General features: G+C 37.9%; 1 protein-coding gene across 1 annotated transcript in view; it reads left to right on the top strand.

Moving 5' to 3' along the window:
* RPF2 (ribosome production factor 2 homolog) overlaps positions 1-14,154 on the top strand; it is a 32,526-nt gene extending 18,372 nt beyond the window's left edge. Inside the window, exons 8-10 of the mRNA XM_081530587.1 lie at positions 5,986-6,088; positions 11,887-12,031; positions 12,786-14,154. Of these exons, the coding sequence (XP_081386713.1) occupies positions 5,986-6,088; positions 11,887-12,031; positions 12,786-12,965 (428 nt within the window). The 3' untranslated portion in view covers positions 12,966-14,154. The remainder of the gene's footprint in view (positions 1-5,985; positions 6,089-11,886; positions 12,032-12,785) is intronic.
* Positions 14,155-15,550: the final 1,396 nt, after the last annotated feature.

The following is a 15,550-nucleotide window of genomic DNA, read 5'->3' as shown; positions in this document are numbered from 1 at the left end:
TTCCATGAATTAAAAGAGTAAAACCACATGGACAATAGGGACCAATATTTCTTTGAATATTACATATTTGAGAACATCAGGGGAGGTTTTTTTAGCCAAGATTTCTAGTACTTGTACTGTGTTGGCCCAGATTTCCAGCTTTTCTCTCCTTGTTCTTACGTTTAATTACTATTAATAAGGGAAGTACTTATAATTTGTTAGAAACAGAGCTTTGTTGCTTTTGTTTAAATGGTTGTCTTACTATTTTGTGCTTCCACTAGATGGCAGGAATAAACACATAATGCAATGATGAGCTGCTGCTGCTGCTGCTGCTAAGTCGCTTCAGTCGTGTCTGACTCTGTGCGACCCCATAGACGGCAGCCCACCAGGCTCCCCCGTCCCTGGGATTCTCCAGGCAAGAACACTGGAGTGGGTTGCCATTTCCTTCTCCAGTGCATGAAAGGGAAAAGTGAAAGTGAAATTGCTCAGTCGTGTCCGACTCTTAGTGACCCCATGGACTGCAGCCTACCAGGCTCCTCCGTCCATGGGATTTTCCAGGCAAGAGTACTGGAGTGGGGTGCCACTGCCTTCTCCACAATGATGAGCAGGAGGGAGTAAAAACCACAAAGGCATAGGAAAAGAAGAAATACCGGTAGAGGGATGGAGTAAGATTGTCTGGCACTTAGAGTTGAGTTTTTAATATAAATAGGAAGTAAGGAAGTTGCAGATTTGCAACTTGATTGGTGTTGTGTGTTCAAATGAAAAATGTAGAGCAGTAGGTAAAGAGAATTTATCAGGGGCTTTTCTCCTGTTAGGAAGTTGTGTTTTTGTTTGTAATTGGCCAGAAAGAAAAGTTAACTTCAGTATTTTCATGCCAGGTATCTATTTTGCTCATGCTGAATTTTGCTTCTCTTTTGCTTCCTTAAATATTATATAAGTGCGAGTGAGTGAAAGTTGCTCAGTCGTGTCCGACTCTTTGTGTCTATCGTAAATCTAATTACCTCAGTTACTTTTTTTCTTCTTTGCCTTTGTCTGTGTTAGTGGCCATATCTACATCTTTTGTCGTTGTTTTAATTATTTTAACCTTTCTCATTTCCTAATTCTTATTCCACTTTAATGTATATATAATAATGAAAATAACTACCATAGATTAGGTCAGGTAGTTTATTAAATGTAATCCTTTCTACAGCTTTTACAAAGGTAATTCTATGAGTCTGCTCAGGCTGCCATAACAAAATACCATAGACCGACTGGGTAGCTTATAAACAATAGAAATTTATTTTCTCACAGTTCTAAGAGTCCAGGTTTCTGCTGAGGACTCTTGCTGGCTTTTTGCTATGTGCTCACAAGGCTTTTCCTTGGGGAGGAAGGGAAGAGGGAGAAGAGGAAAGAGGGGTTGAAGTTTTCTAGTGTCTCCTCTTATCAAACACTAATCCTGTGGGATCAGACCCTATCCTTGTGACATACCTCATTTCACCTAAACTATTTCCATAGAGGCCTCATTTCCAAATGTAACCACACTAGAAATTAAGCAAACACTTGATTCATTATGGTAACATTATTCCCATGTTGTGGATGAAGAAATTGAGACCAGTTTACTCTTGTCCAGAGTGAAGAGGTAGTAAGTGGCAGAATCAGGATCTGATCTGATCTCTGACTGCAAATCTCCTGGAATCTCTTATCAGCACTGTGGTCAACCTACTGTGCCCTTTTCCAATGTTTTTATTCATGGACACAGTCACACTTAAGGTGTTACTTTTGCTTAGAATTGATCCATTGAAAAAATTTTCCAGCTAGGACTTTCCTTCTGACTCTAACCGATTTGTCTTCTACCCCCTTTACTTCTGGTTAACTGGTTAAACAGAAGTAAAGGGGGTAGAAGACAAATTGGTGGCTCAGATGGTAAAGAATTTGCCTGCAATGCAGGAGACCTGGGTTTGATCCCTGGAGAAGGAAATGGCAACCCATTCCAGTATTCTTGACTGGAATAGTCAAGACAAAGTCATGGGGAAAGGAGCCTGATGGGCTACTGTGCATGTGGTCACAAAGAGTCAGACACGACTGAGCGAGTAACACCTTCTTTCACTTTGGGAAACTCATCAGGAGCCACGGGACTGGAAAAGGTCAGCTTTCATTCCTCTGTAAAAGAAGGGCAATGCCAAAGAATATTCAAACTACCGTACAGTGGTGCTCATTTCACATCCTAGCAAGGTTATGCTCAAAATCCTTCAAGCTAGGTAAGCTTCAGCAGTACATGAACCGAGAACTTCCAGATGTACATGCTGGGAAATAGAAAAGGCAAAGATCAAATTGCCAACATTTGTTGGACCGTAGAAAAAGCAAGGGAATTCCAGAAAAACGTCTACTGCTGCTTCATTGACTATGTGAAAGCCTTTGACTGAGTGGATCACAACGCATGGTGGAAAATTCTTAAATGGGACTACCAAACTACCTTATTGGTCTGAGAAACCTGTATGCATGTCAAGAAGCAACAGTTAGAACCGGACATGAAACAGCTATTTGACTATTTGGGTCTTTTGTGTTTCCATACACATATAAAAATTGTTTGTTTTAGTTCTATGCCATTGGTAATTTGATAGAAATCCAATTGCATTGGAATCTATAGGATATTATGGTCATTTTAATGTAATTTTTCCAGTTCATGAACACAGTATATCTTTCCATGTGTTTGTGTCATCTTCAGTTTCTTTCATCCGTGTCTTACAGTTTTCCGAGTATAGGTCTTTTACCTTCCTAAGTAGGTTTTTTCCTAGGTATTTTATTCTTTTTGACATGATTGTTAATGGGATTGTTTGCTTAATTTCTCTGCTACTGTGCTGTTAGTGTATAGAAATGCAACAGATTTCTGTGTATTAATTTTGTATCCTACAACTTTACTGTATTCATAGATAAGCTCTAGTAGATTTTTGGTGGCATCTTTATGATTTTCTTTGTATAGTGTCTTGTCATCTGCAAACAGTGATGTCTTTTAAAGAGCAGTTTTAAATTTTTGTGAAATCTGCTTTATCCATTTTTTCCTTTAATGGTTTGTTTATGCAGTGTTTTTTTTAAAGAAACCTTTGCTTATCTCAAGGTTGCAAAGATTTTTTCATATATATGTGCATATATATAATTTGTAATAGTTTATATTATATATTATATATTGTTGAAGTCATATATCCTACGTTTAGATTTATGATCCATTTTGAGTTAATTTTTGTGTGTGGTGTGAGCTAAGGGTAATGTTCTTAAAACTTCCTACCTTATTTCATTTTTTTTCTTTCTTTCTTAAAATCTTATGGATAAACACATACCTGTATGGTTTGCATTGCAAAAGCTGTTTCAGGGGAGACTGGAATTTACATATCTTGTTCTCCAGAATGACTCTGACTTCAGTAATGCTGCCACAACAGTGAGTGGGGCTTTATTAACTTGGCCACTGAAAGAGTCGGGGTTTGGTAAAATTATGAGAAAGTTTGTCATTATTATGATCAAATTTTAGATCAGAATTTAAAAAGTATATTTGGTTTATAAAAGTATCCCTGAGGAATATTTGTTTGGGGTAGTAAGGAAAGGTGGTATGTACACGTGTTGGCACACTTATGTCCGTTTTATATACATTAGCAATGTGATTTTCTCTTAGTTATCCATAAGAAGGAAAGGGCAAACTACAAAAGATGTATATGTCCATGCACATGGAGATTATTCCCATCTTTGAGCTAATGGGAAGACGGAAGGAAAGTGCTGGGTAGCTGCGATTGGGACAGAATATGAGATATTTCCTGTTCATGACATCGTCTGTCTTGTGGCGGCTCTTCCTAAATAATTAAGTTGGGTGACTTTTTATGCATAACTTTGTCTCAGCTGAATGTTATTCGTGTGTTTCCATTTAGCCTCCTTCAGGTTCGGTCTTCTTATCTGTAGAATGAGGTGACCAAACTTCACTAATGTATTTTCCAAACTTTTTTCATTCTTGTGTCATCTTTATAACTTTAGCCATGTCCATGTAGTATCCATAGTGTTGTTCACTGGAGATTTTTCTTTAAGTTGATTTCTCTTTTTTAAAAGAAATTGTATGTTCCTACTCTAAATGGAAAATGATATATAATAACATAAATAATGCGTTGTAGATTATATCTGCCTGTATATCATTTAAAATTGTCTCATGTGTCACTTGGGTGTTACTACCACTCTGAGAAAACAACCTACTCCCTGATCTTGGTGGTTCTTTTCTGTCTTGAACACTTTAGGTTGCTTTTCTTTGCTCATACAGTTGAGATTCTTTGTTGACGTTTTCTTGTTGGCCTCCACCATATAACAAACACTAGTTCAACTTAATAGTCAAAGTTTGAACAGCCATTTTTATAGACCTTTGCTATATTAACCTACCTGTCTTAGTAGAAGAAAATTTTATATCTTGTTTTACATTTTCTAAAAAATTAATAATCACAGTAAACATGATATACTCTTGTGCTGAGCATTGGTTTAGAGGGAGAGCTTCAAAACTGAAAAATTATTAGGTTGGTACAAAATTGTGGTTTCAGACTGTGAATTTTAAATCATTATAAGTAGGCTCAAACACATCTTTATTAATCAAAATAAGAACCATTACAATCAATACATTTTTGCCATCAAAAAATAAGTTTGTTTATTCTTGTAGCGTAAAAATCTGTGCTTTGGGAGTCAGTGAACTCTTGGAAAGCATTTTTTGCATTGTTCTGTTGGTTGTGGAAGCATTTTCCCTGCAAAAAGTTGTCACGATACTTGAAGAAGTAGTATTCGGTTGGCGAGAGGTCATGAATATGCTGGATGAGGCAAAACTTTGTAGCGCAGTTTGTACAACTTTTGAAACATTGGTTGGCGACGTGTAGTCAGGTGTTGTCTGGAGAAGAATTGGGCCCTTTCTGTTGACCCATGCCAGCTACAGGCATTGCAGTTTTCAATGTACCTCATTGATTTGCTGAGCATGCTTCTCAGATGTAATGGTTTCACCAGAACTCAGAAAGCTGTAGTGGAGCAGACTGGCAGCACCAAACAGTGACCATGACCTTTTTTGGTGCAAGTTTGGCTTTGGGAAGTGCTTTCGAGTTTCTCATCCAGCCATTGAACTGGTCGTCACCAGTTGTCATGTAAAATCCACTTTTTGTTGCAGGTCACAATCCGACTGAAAAATGTTTCAATTGTTGCATAGAGTAAAAGAAAATGACACTTCAGAATGACAATTTTTTTGATTTCTGGTCAGTTCACGAGGCACACATTTATAGAGCTTTTTCACCTTTCCAATTTGCTTCAAATGCTGAATGACTGTAGAATGGTTGATGTTGAGTTTTTTGGCAACTTCTCATGTAGTTGTGAGAGGATCAGCTTTGATGATGCTCTCAACCAGTCGTTGTGAACTTCTGATGGCCGGTCACTATGCTCCTCACCTTCAAGGTTATTGTCTCCTTTGCAAAACTTCTTGAACCACCACTGCACTCTATGTTGGTTAGCAGTTCCTGGGCCAAATACATTGTTGATGTTGTGAGCTATCTCTGCTGCTTTATGACCCATTTTGAACTCGAAAAAGAAAATCTCTCAAATTTGCTTTTTGTCTAACATCATCTCCATAGTTTAGGATAAATATAAAATGAACAGCAATAATAAATCATAAGCAGAAAACCATAAAGTAGGAAATTCACAATAAGATGATATATAGTATAACCACATTTATTTAGAATGTATTCCAATATCAAACACCAAATTTCAACAATGCAAAAACTTCAGTTACTTTTGCACCAGCCTGGTACATGGCTCAGTGAACTAAACACAGAAATATAGTCATGAGATTAAATGATAGACGGATGGGACTATCACATTTCTCAGGGATCAGTTTTCGTACTACTTACCTTTTTTAGATAAGACATTAAAGAGTTGCATTTATTTAGAATGCAGCTAATTTGTAACTGAATTTTAAAGGTATGTTGGTCTTTTAAAAAATTTTTTTAACAACCTAATGTGTGCTTTTAGATTTCTTCAGAGGCCCCACAGTATCAAATATCCGCCTGGCTGGTTTAGACTATGTTCTACACTTTACTGCACTGAATGGGAAGATTTACTTTCGAAGCTATAAGTAAGTGCATTTACATATTTTTATTAAGCATCATGGTTAGCATTTTAGTGTGACTGTTTAGTAGAGCTCAAACTGAGAATTGCTGTCTGACCAGAAGTTTATTTGGAGAGTTTGCAGAATAGCAGTGACAAATAGCTTTGGGCGGATCCTCAGGTCTGTCACTCCCTTGCTAACTTCTGCCTCCTGGAAACCCTGCTTTTCCAGGGCTCTGGAGACTCAGACACTTTCTCTGAGCTCAGAACACTTATTCAGTCTTGACTTGCCCTACTTTTATGCAGTATCTCCTTATTTTTCTTGGCTGAACTTAGAACACCAAGCTACAAGTCTTAAGCCAGCTAAGGCAAATCTCAAAACCCTGAGTCTAAAAAATGGAGTCTGAAAGGAATAAGAACATTCAGTGACTAGATTGATTTTATCTTCATTCTCCAGCGCAGGCCTCCTACCTTACCCCCACCGCAATATAAATATAAATCCGAACAAGCTGATTTTGTTTTCATTAAAAATCTAATGACATGTTACAACTGTGCCTTTTGAGATAAGCATGACTTCCCCCCCACCATATTTAAAATTAAGTTCTAGCACTGATGATGGAGTCCACACTTTCCTAGAGAATACATTGACTCCCACAAACTGCCTATACCTTGAAATCAGAGTGGTGTCTGTTTTACACTGTGTCGTGGCAGTGCAGCCTGAGTGCTGACAGCCCGGTGTTGGCAGTGTCTTCTGTGCAGTGGTGCTATTTGTGCAGCTATCTGGACTGCAGCATTTCATCCATGGTTTAATTTTGTTTTTCTCATAATGGAATACATGATTGACCAGCTGTGTCCAGTGAACATCTAAATGAACTAAATGTTCACCTGTTTTTTTTTTTTTTTGTCAATAATTTCCATCTTTTTCTCAAGTGTGTATGGAGTCAGAGATATTCAGTTCTTTTCACCCCATGAATGGTACCCCTATTTCTGTTTTTCTATTTTTTTCTTATAATTAGTTGAGATTGAAAGCCCCTGTAGTCTGTTGTTTGAACTGCCAAACTTGGTTTTGGGACTTTTAAGAACTTAAAGCCTAACTATTTATGATATTTTGATTCCACTTATTTGACCTAGTGTGAATAGAATGCTAGATTTTTGAGTAAAAATAATAGATATGCAACAAGCAATGAAGGTTTACTGTATAGCACAGAAAACTATGGTCAATATCTTGTGATAACCTATAATAGAAAATAATTTCAAAGATAATACATATGTATATGTATAACTGAATCACCTTGCTGTGCACCTGAAACATTGTAAGTCAACTATACTTCAATAAAATAGATACATATATATTAAGAAAAAAGAACATCTATAAAGTAGGTGACTCCTATTTATAGACCAAGAAATAAAAGATGAAAAATCACCAACATAAAATCTTTTTGAAAACTTACGTTAAACAGGGAGACCCTGAGGATACAATGGGACTAAAAATGTGAAGATAAAAATCTTTGAGAAAGGAAAATGGATAGTAACAATAATCTAAAACTCTTTCATGGTGAACAGTTTCAAAGAAAGTATTCTCTTATGTCAGAACTTATATTTAGTGAGATTTTCCTGGCGGTTCAGGGATTAAGACTCTGTGCTTCCAATGGTGGGTGCGTAGGTTCAATCCCTGGTTGGGGAAATAAGATCTCACATGCTGCACGGCACAGCCAAAAATTTTGTTTTTTTTTTTAATTGTATTTAGTGAAAGGAAAGATTAATTTGTTAAAAAAAGAGAAATGTAAAGAAAACAAAGCAAAATGGACAGAAAATTAGCAAATCAGACTTAAGAACAAGGATAAATTGACAGTGTGACTATAAATAACCATCCATCCACTTACTTTAAGAAGTATATTATTGTTGAACTCGCTGTTAGTATGGCATCTCCCATAAAAAAAAAAGATTTGAATTTTTAAAATTAGAAACCCTGCTGTAAAATTTTAATCCCAGGTTTTCCTATCTGTATCTCCTAGTACCTGTTAGCTATTGACTTGAAATAGAGATGGACAGTGTGAATGAGAGCAAGCTGCTAGTGGGAGAATCCCTCTATGTGGATTAGCTTAGCCTCCTGGGGCTGTGCTCTGCGTGGGAGAGGAGAGGTGGTCCCTGGAATGAGCATCAACTCTGAGCCTAGTGACCTGGCTCTGTGCCAGGCTTCACCACAGAACATGGTCAGGTCACCTCTCAGGGCCTCTGTTTTGTACTTTGCAAAGTGTAGTGATACCATTTAGGTAATTCTGAGGTACCTCTGAGATAGATAATTCTCCTTTTTTCAGAGGGAGAGAGGTGCAGACAGAGGTAGGAATGTGCCAGGAAAGAGTTTCTGTCCTTGTGTGGCTTCTCAGGATTCTCACAGGCTGCTTTGGGTGTCCTGCCCTCTTCCAGCCAGCCCTTAGGCAAAGTTAAGGCGATAGTTAATGTGTGTACACAGTCACTCGGTCATATCTGACTCTGCGACCCCATTGACTGTAGCTCGCCAGGCTCCTCTGTCCATGGAATTTTCCAGATAGGAATACTGGAGTGGGTTGCCATTTCCTACCCCTGGGGACTTGCTGACCCTGGGATCAAACCTGAGTCTCCTGTGTTAGCAGGTGAATTTTTTACCACTGCACCACGGGGGGGCAGCCCCAATAGTTAATATTGACACATTATTTGTGAAGATGAGTAAGGATTATAAAATGGTTTTGTGGTTCTTGGATGAAAAGAACTGTGAGTATGAGATTACATTAATAGAAATTTTGACCTGACCTTTTGGGGAAATAAATCATAGTGTTACTGGCCTCTTCCTGTATATCCTATAATAATTAATTCCTTGGAGAATTTTGTTCACTATAGGGCCAGAACTATTAATATGAAACAGAAGATCTTTAATAACTGCCATGTATGCCTTTGCCATGGCATTGGGTAGGTTTTATGGGGAGAAATATGCAGAACAGGAAGTATTAGCATACCTTAAAAAGCAAACAACATTCTGGGCAAGGAGTTTAAGTACTGAAAACAGAATGTCAACAGAAGAGAGGGATGTAAAAGGGAGAAAAATAAGGAAATTACAATTTAAACAAGAGGGTAATGCCAATCTTTCTCAAGAAATAGGCAAATCATGCATAAATATATACATGCATAAATATATATAGAAATTGCCAATTAACATATCTAATAGCCTAAAGCCATCTGAGAGGGAAAGAACTGGGTTCTGTTTGTCTTTGTGTCCCTGCATCGTGTACCGTGTAATCTCCCAGAACTGAATGTCATGTTTGATTTAAAGCTTATAGGGAAACAAAAAAACAGAGTTTGAGGTTAGGATCTGAGATGGAGATTTACATGGGGTGTAAATACTCTGGGCAGTAGTAGGTATTTGACCGGAGATTCAAAAGCCTGGAATCAAAATGTCAGCTTTAAAAAGAAGTGCAGTGTTTATGATGGCATTGAGGGTAAAGGAAATGGTTTTAATTTTTTTTTTTAAGAGTTGACATTTAATAGAGTCTTCATCTATTTTCCTTAGTATGATCACAAAAATCCTTTATAAATGCTCTTAATACATTTCCTCTGAGAGAGTAAATATATGGTTGTTTGTTTTTTTTAAAGATTAACATTTAATGATTTTAGATTCTAGATTTCATGATTAAATTCTGTTAATAAAAAGAAAAGATGATAGCTCTATCATGAGAAACCATATGCAGAGAACTGAAAGCTAGAGTAAGTTTCCTTCTATCAAGTAGAAATAGAATAATAAGCGTACTCAATGAAGAGATTAAGGTCATCCACACATACTATCTAGTATGGCACTATAATTAATTCATCAGTAAGTAGCAACATATGTAGTTATATGTAGTTACATGGAAACAATCTTATTAACTTTCTATACTGCTCAAAAGTTTACTCTGTTGGGAGGACACTTGCATAAATAAAAAGGTCCTTGGGTAATCTGACTCCATCAGGCATGCCATGAACTGTTCTGGATTGACAAGTTTTCCATTTAGCTGAAATTAACATTTTAAGTGGAGAAGGAAATGGCAACCCACTCCAGTATTCTTGCCTGAAGAATCCTGTGGACAGAGGAGCTTGGTGGGCTGCTGTCCATAGGGTCGCACAGAGTCAGGCATGACTGAAGCGACTTAACATGCATGCATGCATTTGAGAAGGAAATGGCAGTCCACTCCAGTGTTCTTGCCTGGAGAATCCCAGGGACGGAGGAGCCTGGTGGGCTGCTGCCTATGGGGTTGCACAGAGTCAGACACAACTGAAGTGACTTAGCAGCAGCAGCAGCATTTTAAGTGGCAGAAATTTTTTTCATTGAAATTTTATGTATGTGATTTCCTTGATTTCTTAAGTTAATCTACTGAACACAAGATATTAATCAAGCTTTAGTCTTTTTTTTTTTTTTTTTCGTTTCTCTTGTTGTTGGCTGCTCTGCTCGGCATGCAGGGATCTTAGCTCCCCAGCCAGGGAGTGAACTCGTGCTGCCTGCAATGGAAGTGCAGAGTGCTGACCCCTGGTCCACCAGGGAATTCCCAAGATTTAGTCTTGATAGGAGTTCAGCATGATAAATATAATTTATTTGAGATAAGAAAGATGTAGAGGCAATTGCAGAATAAAAGATAAACACCTGTGATATAAAAGAGTCACATGGTCACTGCCCCTGTATGCTTTGAGTGAAATATTAAGGACAATGGCATGATGTCAGCCATCTTCAGCTCCTAAAAATGTTTTCCCCTACAGTAGGCCAGAGACAGGCCTTCTCTCAGGCTCTTCTCCCAGAACCCCTGTGAGGAGAGTGGCTTAAGGGCCCTTGTTTAAGCTCTTTTTTCCTCTGTGCTTGCTCCCTTCAAGCCCCATACTAACATTTATTTTATCTTTTAATGTTAGTATGTTTTTGTTTGTTTAACATTTCTGTTCTTTACATATCCTAGGCTCTGGGGTTTTTTGTTTGTTTTTCCTTTTTGCCTTGTTTAATTGAGTGTGAACTACTGTGTGATACAGCGTACCTACCACTGTGTCTCTTCCAGAAGCCAGTAAAAGCACTTCCTGTAAGTGGACTGTATTGGTTGATAGTCTTCATGTGATGCAGGGCTTTTAATAAGGTTTTACACATTTCACTCCTGCTTCCTGGTGTTTGCTCATTCCTGGGTATTACTTACTCTGCTTTCCTCTTCTGTTCTTTCTCTTCTCTATGTCACTTGTTACTTCTTTCTCATTCTGGCTTTTATGTGAAAAGGCTCATCTTTTCTGAACATTATTATTTAGTCCTTTTCTCTGTGGAGATCTGGTCACCGTAACAAATTTGAGTCTTTCAACACAAATAACCTTCAAGTCTTTGAGCAGTTCTTGTGATGTCACTCCCAACAAAAGAATTAAATGAGTCTCCCTTCTTCCCCCACTGTATTCCTCATATGCTTTTGGATTCAAGGTTGTTTATACATATGGTATCCAGAAAGTCATGTTTTTGTTACGTTCATTCCAATCTATAGAGATCAGTGTCTGTGCTTTGGAGAAAAGTTGATTCTCAATGGGTCTTAGAGAAATAAGAATTTGTTAATTATGTAAATATAATGTCTTAAAGATCCACTTAAAATTTTTTATATAATTATGTAACCCTTAGATAAAGAAATCAAATAAAAGATTCCATTTCTTAGGAGGACTATCTGTATATAAAGTATTAAAATTAGGCTTTCCAAACATATTGTTATTTTATGGAACTATAATTCTCTAGAACAAAAATATTTGGAGGAGTGGGACTTTGATTATCAGAGTCAAAGCAGCATTTCTTTTTGCTATTTCATAAAGGTTGCTGTTGAAGAAATCTGGCTGTAGAACACCACGGATTGAATTGGAAGAGATGGGACCCTCATTGGATTTGGTTCTGAGGCGGACACACCTAGCATCAGATGACCTTTATAAATTGTCTATGAAAATGCCCAAAGCCCTGAAGGTACATGACTTGCAGATTGGTGCCATGTTTATTTGTATATTCCTCTCTTCTTTCCAAAAAGGATTTGTAGCATATTATATTAAAGGACATATATAAACAGATCAATATAATAGATAAGTTAGACATTCAGAGCCAAAGAAAGAAGCAAGAAGCAAATAAGCCAATCATAAAGGATAATAAAATTGTAGAAACGAAGCATCAAGTGTTGCCGAGCACTTCCTGTTAGCCAAGACTGCCAGTTTTCAGCAAAAATGGGTCTCATTTTGGGCATTGTGAAAATGTAATTTCAAGCATACGATATATAACCCATACTTCCATAAAATGTGTTTTGACTTTTGAATGGTTTTAAAAAGCAAGTAGAAATGCCATCTCTGGAATGCCAGTAAAGATTTGAAATGATAGTCACAATCCTTAAGCTAAACGTAAGAACTTCACTCAGTGCATGACAGTGATTAGAGTAGTCTCTTACGTTGCTTCTCAGTGTAATCTGATAATTTACCTGGGAATTGTAGAAATGCAGAATGTCAGATTCTACCCTAGTCCTACTGAATTATAATTTGCATTTTTAGCAAGATCTCCAAGTGATCTGCTTATACCTAAGTTTGAGAAGAAAGGACCTATAGGGCTGTAGATTCCATATCATTGAAAGGGTGCTCACTAATGGAAGTTGTTAAATGATAGTTGTTGTACACTAGATTTTTATCAGTTCATAATAGTAGACTCAACTGTATTTTCATATATTACTGTTCCATAGCCAAAGAAGAAGAAAAATATCTCTCATGATACTTTTGGTACAACTTATGGAAGAATTCATATGCAAAAACAAGACCTAAGCAAACTACAAACCAGGAAAATGAAGGGGCTGAAGAAGCGACCTGTAGAAAGGAAAGCAGAAGATGAGGAGAACAAATCAAAGAGAATTAAAAAGAATTGATGGAATTTAGCCAATAGCTGCATTTTTATTGTAGTCTTAAGAGAATTATGAAGCATCCATTGTTTGAGAGTTTCTTATAAGATTTTATTGTATATTTTTATAACTTGATAATTTACCTAAACTCTATATGTTATATACATTATGAACAGTAACATACTAGTATTAGGTTGAAAGTTATGCTCTTACTGGAGATATTATACCCAGGTATGCCATTTGCTTTCTGTGATGTGACATTTCCCTCTGCCCACCCCCTACAATGTCTCCTGTCCCCTGAGGAAGGATCTCCAGAACAACCAGTGGTATTTTAGAGAATTTTGAGTTAAGCCTTAGATAAAGGAAGGAAGTCATGGAAAGTATAAATGTTCCAAAGTAACTGTAGACATGCTCAGTGTGAGCTGCCTGGAAACTTGACCCCATCTCCTAGCATATACCTACAACCTTACTTTCCTGTTGTTCTGCCTAAAATTCTACCAGAGATTCATTTTGAGATTTTAAGTTTTATGTTTTAGAACATAAATCTCTGAGATGTCCACTACCTGACATATTACCTTACTATTGATTATTTTAATTTCAAGAGATTCTGCTTCTAAATGGAGCCTTATCCATCTTCTCAGAGAGAAAAGTTTTACTAAGGGTCGAAGTGAGAAAAGAAGAATGGTAAGTTAAGGCACAGGACATTTGAGGATATCGGGTAGCCCTCGGTAAAGGGCACACGAAGGCCCTGGGTGTTTACATACTGAGTAGGAGTAAGTCAAAGCCAAACAGCTTGTTTCGAAATTTTCTTGACGACTGGCCCTGTGCCTAGAAAAATGGCAAAAGGCTTTCTACTTCCTATTCCTAGTATTGCAAACTTGTTTTCCCTAAATGTAAAATTTAGTTTCCTTGAGTCCCTGGCAAAGAGGTTCCTTTACACAGCCCAATTATGCTGTACAAGAACAAACATACATAAACCATGGTGTGTTATATGAAGTAGAAATGCTTTTGTTTTCAATTCCATGTCAAGGAGCTCCTCCATGTTTGTGTGTGTGCATGCATTTATGTGAGTTTGCTGACACTAAGCAAAAGCTGGAATCTCAATTTTACTTTCTTTATCCTTTCTCTTTTGTAAACCTGTTCCTTAGCCTTCCCTCTCCCTATCCCTTTCCAGATGGCTGATACTCTCCTCTTAAAAAGAAGGGCGCTGGTATCACTTATGTGCACTTGTTGCTTGATTATACATTGTTTTTCTTTTTTTTTTTGGCTTCTCGTTGCAGAACACAGGTTCTAGGCACACAGGCTTCAGTAGTTGCAGCACCAGGGCTTAATAGTTGTGGCACATGAGCTTGGTTGCTCCAAGGCATGTGGAATCTTTCCAGACCAGGGATCACACCTGTGTCCCCTACGTTGGCAGGTGGATTCTTACTCACTGTGCTATCGGAGAAGTCCTTGATTATACATTTAACCAAGACTACATAATTTTAGACCTGAAAAAAGAAAAGTGAAAGTCGCTCAGTTGTGTATGACTCTGCAGTCCGACTGTACAGTCTATGGAATTCTCCAGGTCAAAATACTGGAGTGAGTAGCCTTTCCCTTCTCCAGGGGATCTAGACCTGAAGTAGGCAAAATTATGTCTAAATGGCGAGTGAGGGTTAAATTAAAGTGATTCATGTCCTGCTATCTGTAAGTAGGTGGACAATAGTTGGGGAGAAAGGGAGTCATGAAAGGAGCATCAGTAATGATAGGCACATAGTCCTTGCCCAGTGCTTGACCCCTGACAGGTCCAACTAACACTGATGAAGATAGTGATTCAGGAGGCAAAGCAATGGGCCCTTTTCACCAATCACTTACAAGAAGGAACCTCTGCCATATTGAATGGCTGTTAGTATAACTGATGCCATCTTGGGCCTGTTCAGTGCCTCCTGTCCTTCATCTGACCCTACCTAGGGCTGTATTGTGTAGTAAATCTCTGTTGACAAGGGCTTTGTAGTGAATAGATACTGTTTAGTGATCATTAGGTCCAGGTGGCCTCTGTGCTCTTCATTATTGTTAGGCTCCAAACAATAATGAAGACCTTGGCTGACGTATTCCCAGTACCCAAGAGACTAGTTACCCGTTCATAAATCTTGACTTTGGAACGCACTTCCTGTTTTCCAAGCACATACCCTCGTACCCTAGGTTAACTATAAAAATCTCCAGTGGCAGCTGAGAATGTTTCCGGATGTCATCCATCCCATCCTACCCTGTAGGTAAACTACCCTATAATCTGATCGCTTGGTTGTATGAAGTGTCCTGCCTCATTTTTTGGTCTCAAGATATTTTCTCAGTTTGGTGGGCATCTTTTGTTCCTTCTGTCTGATAACGCCTTGACCCCTCTCCATCAGGAAGACCTACCTCAGCATTTCAACCAGTCTTAATGTAAGATCGCCACATTTTCTGCAGATGTGACCTCTTAAAGTGTTTTGTTGTTTTAATCAGTAACCTTCGGAGGTAGTGAAGGACAGGGAAGCCTGTCTGCTGCTGTCCATGAGGTTGTAAAGAGTTGGATACAATTTAGCTACTGAACAGCAACAAACAGTACAAGCTTTTGTTTCTTGTGCAGTTTTTTA

This window comes from Giraffa tippelskirchi, chromosome 9, assembly GCF_054371585.1.
Source record: "Giraffa tippelskirchi isolate mGirTip1 chromosome 9, T2T-mGirTip1v1.2.pri, whole genome shotgun sequence".
NCBI lineage: Eukaryota > Metazoa > Chordata > Mammalia > Artiodactyla > Giraffidae > Giraffa > Giraffa tippelskirchi.
The sequence above is the reverse complement of the archived record's forward strand: the minus strand, read 5'-3'. Positions and strand labels throughout refer to the sequence as shown.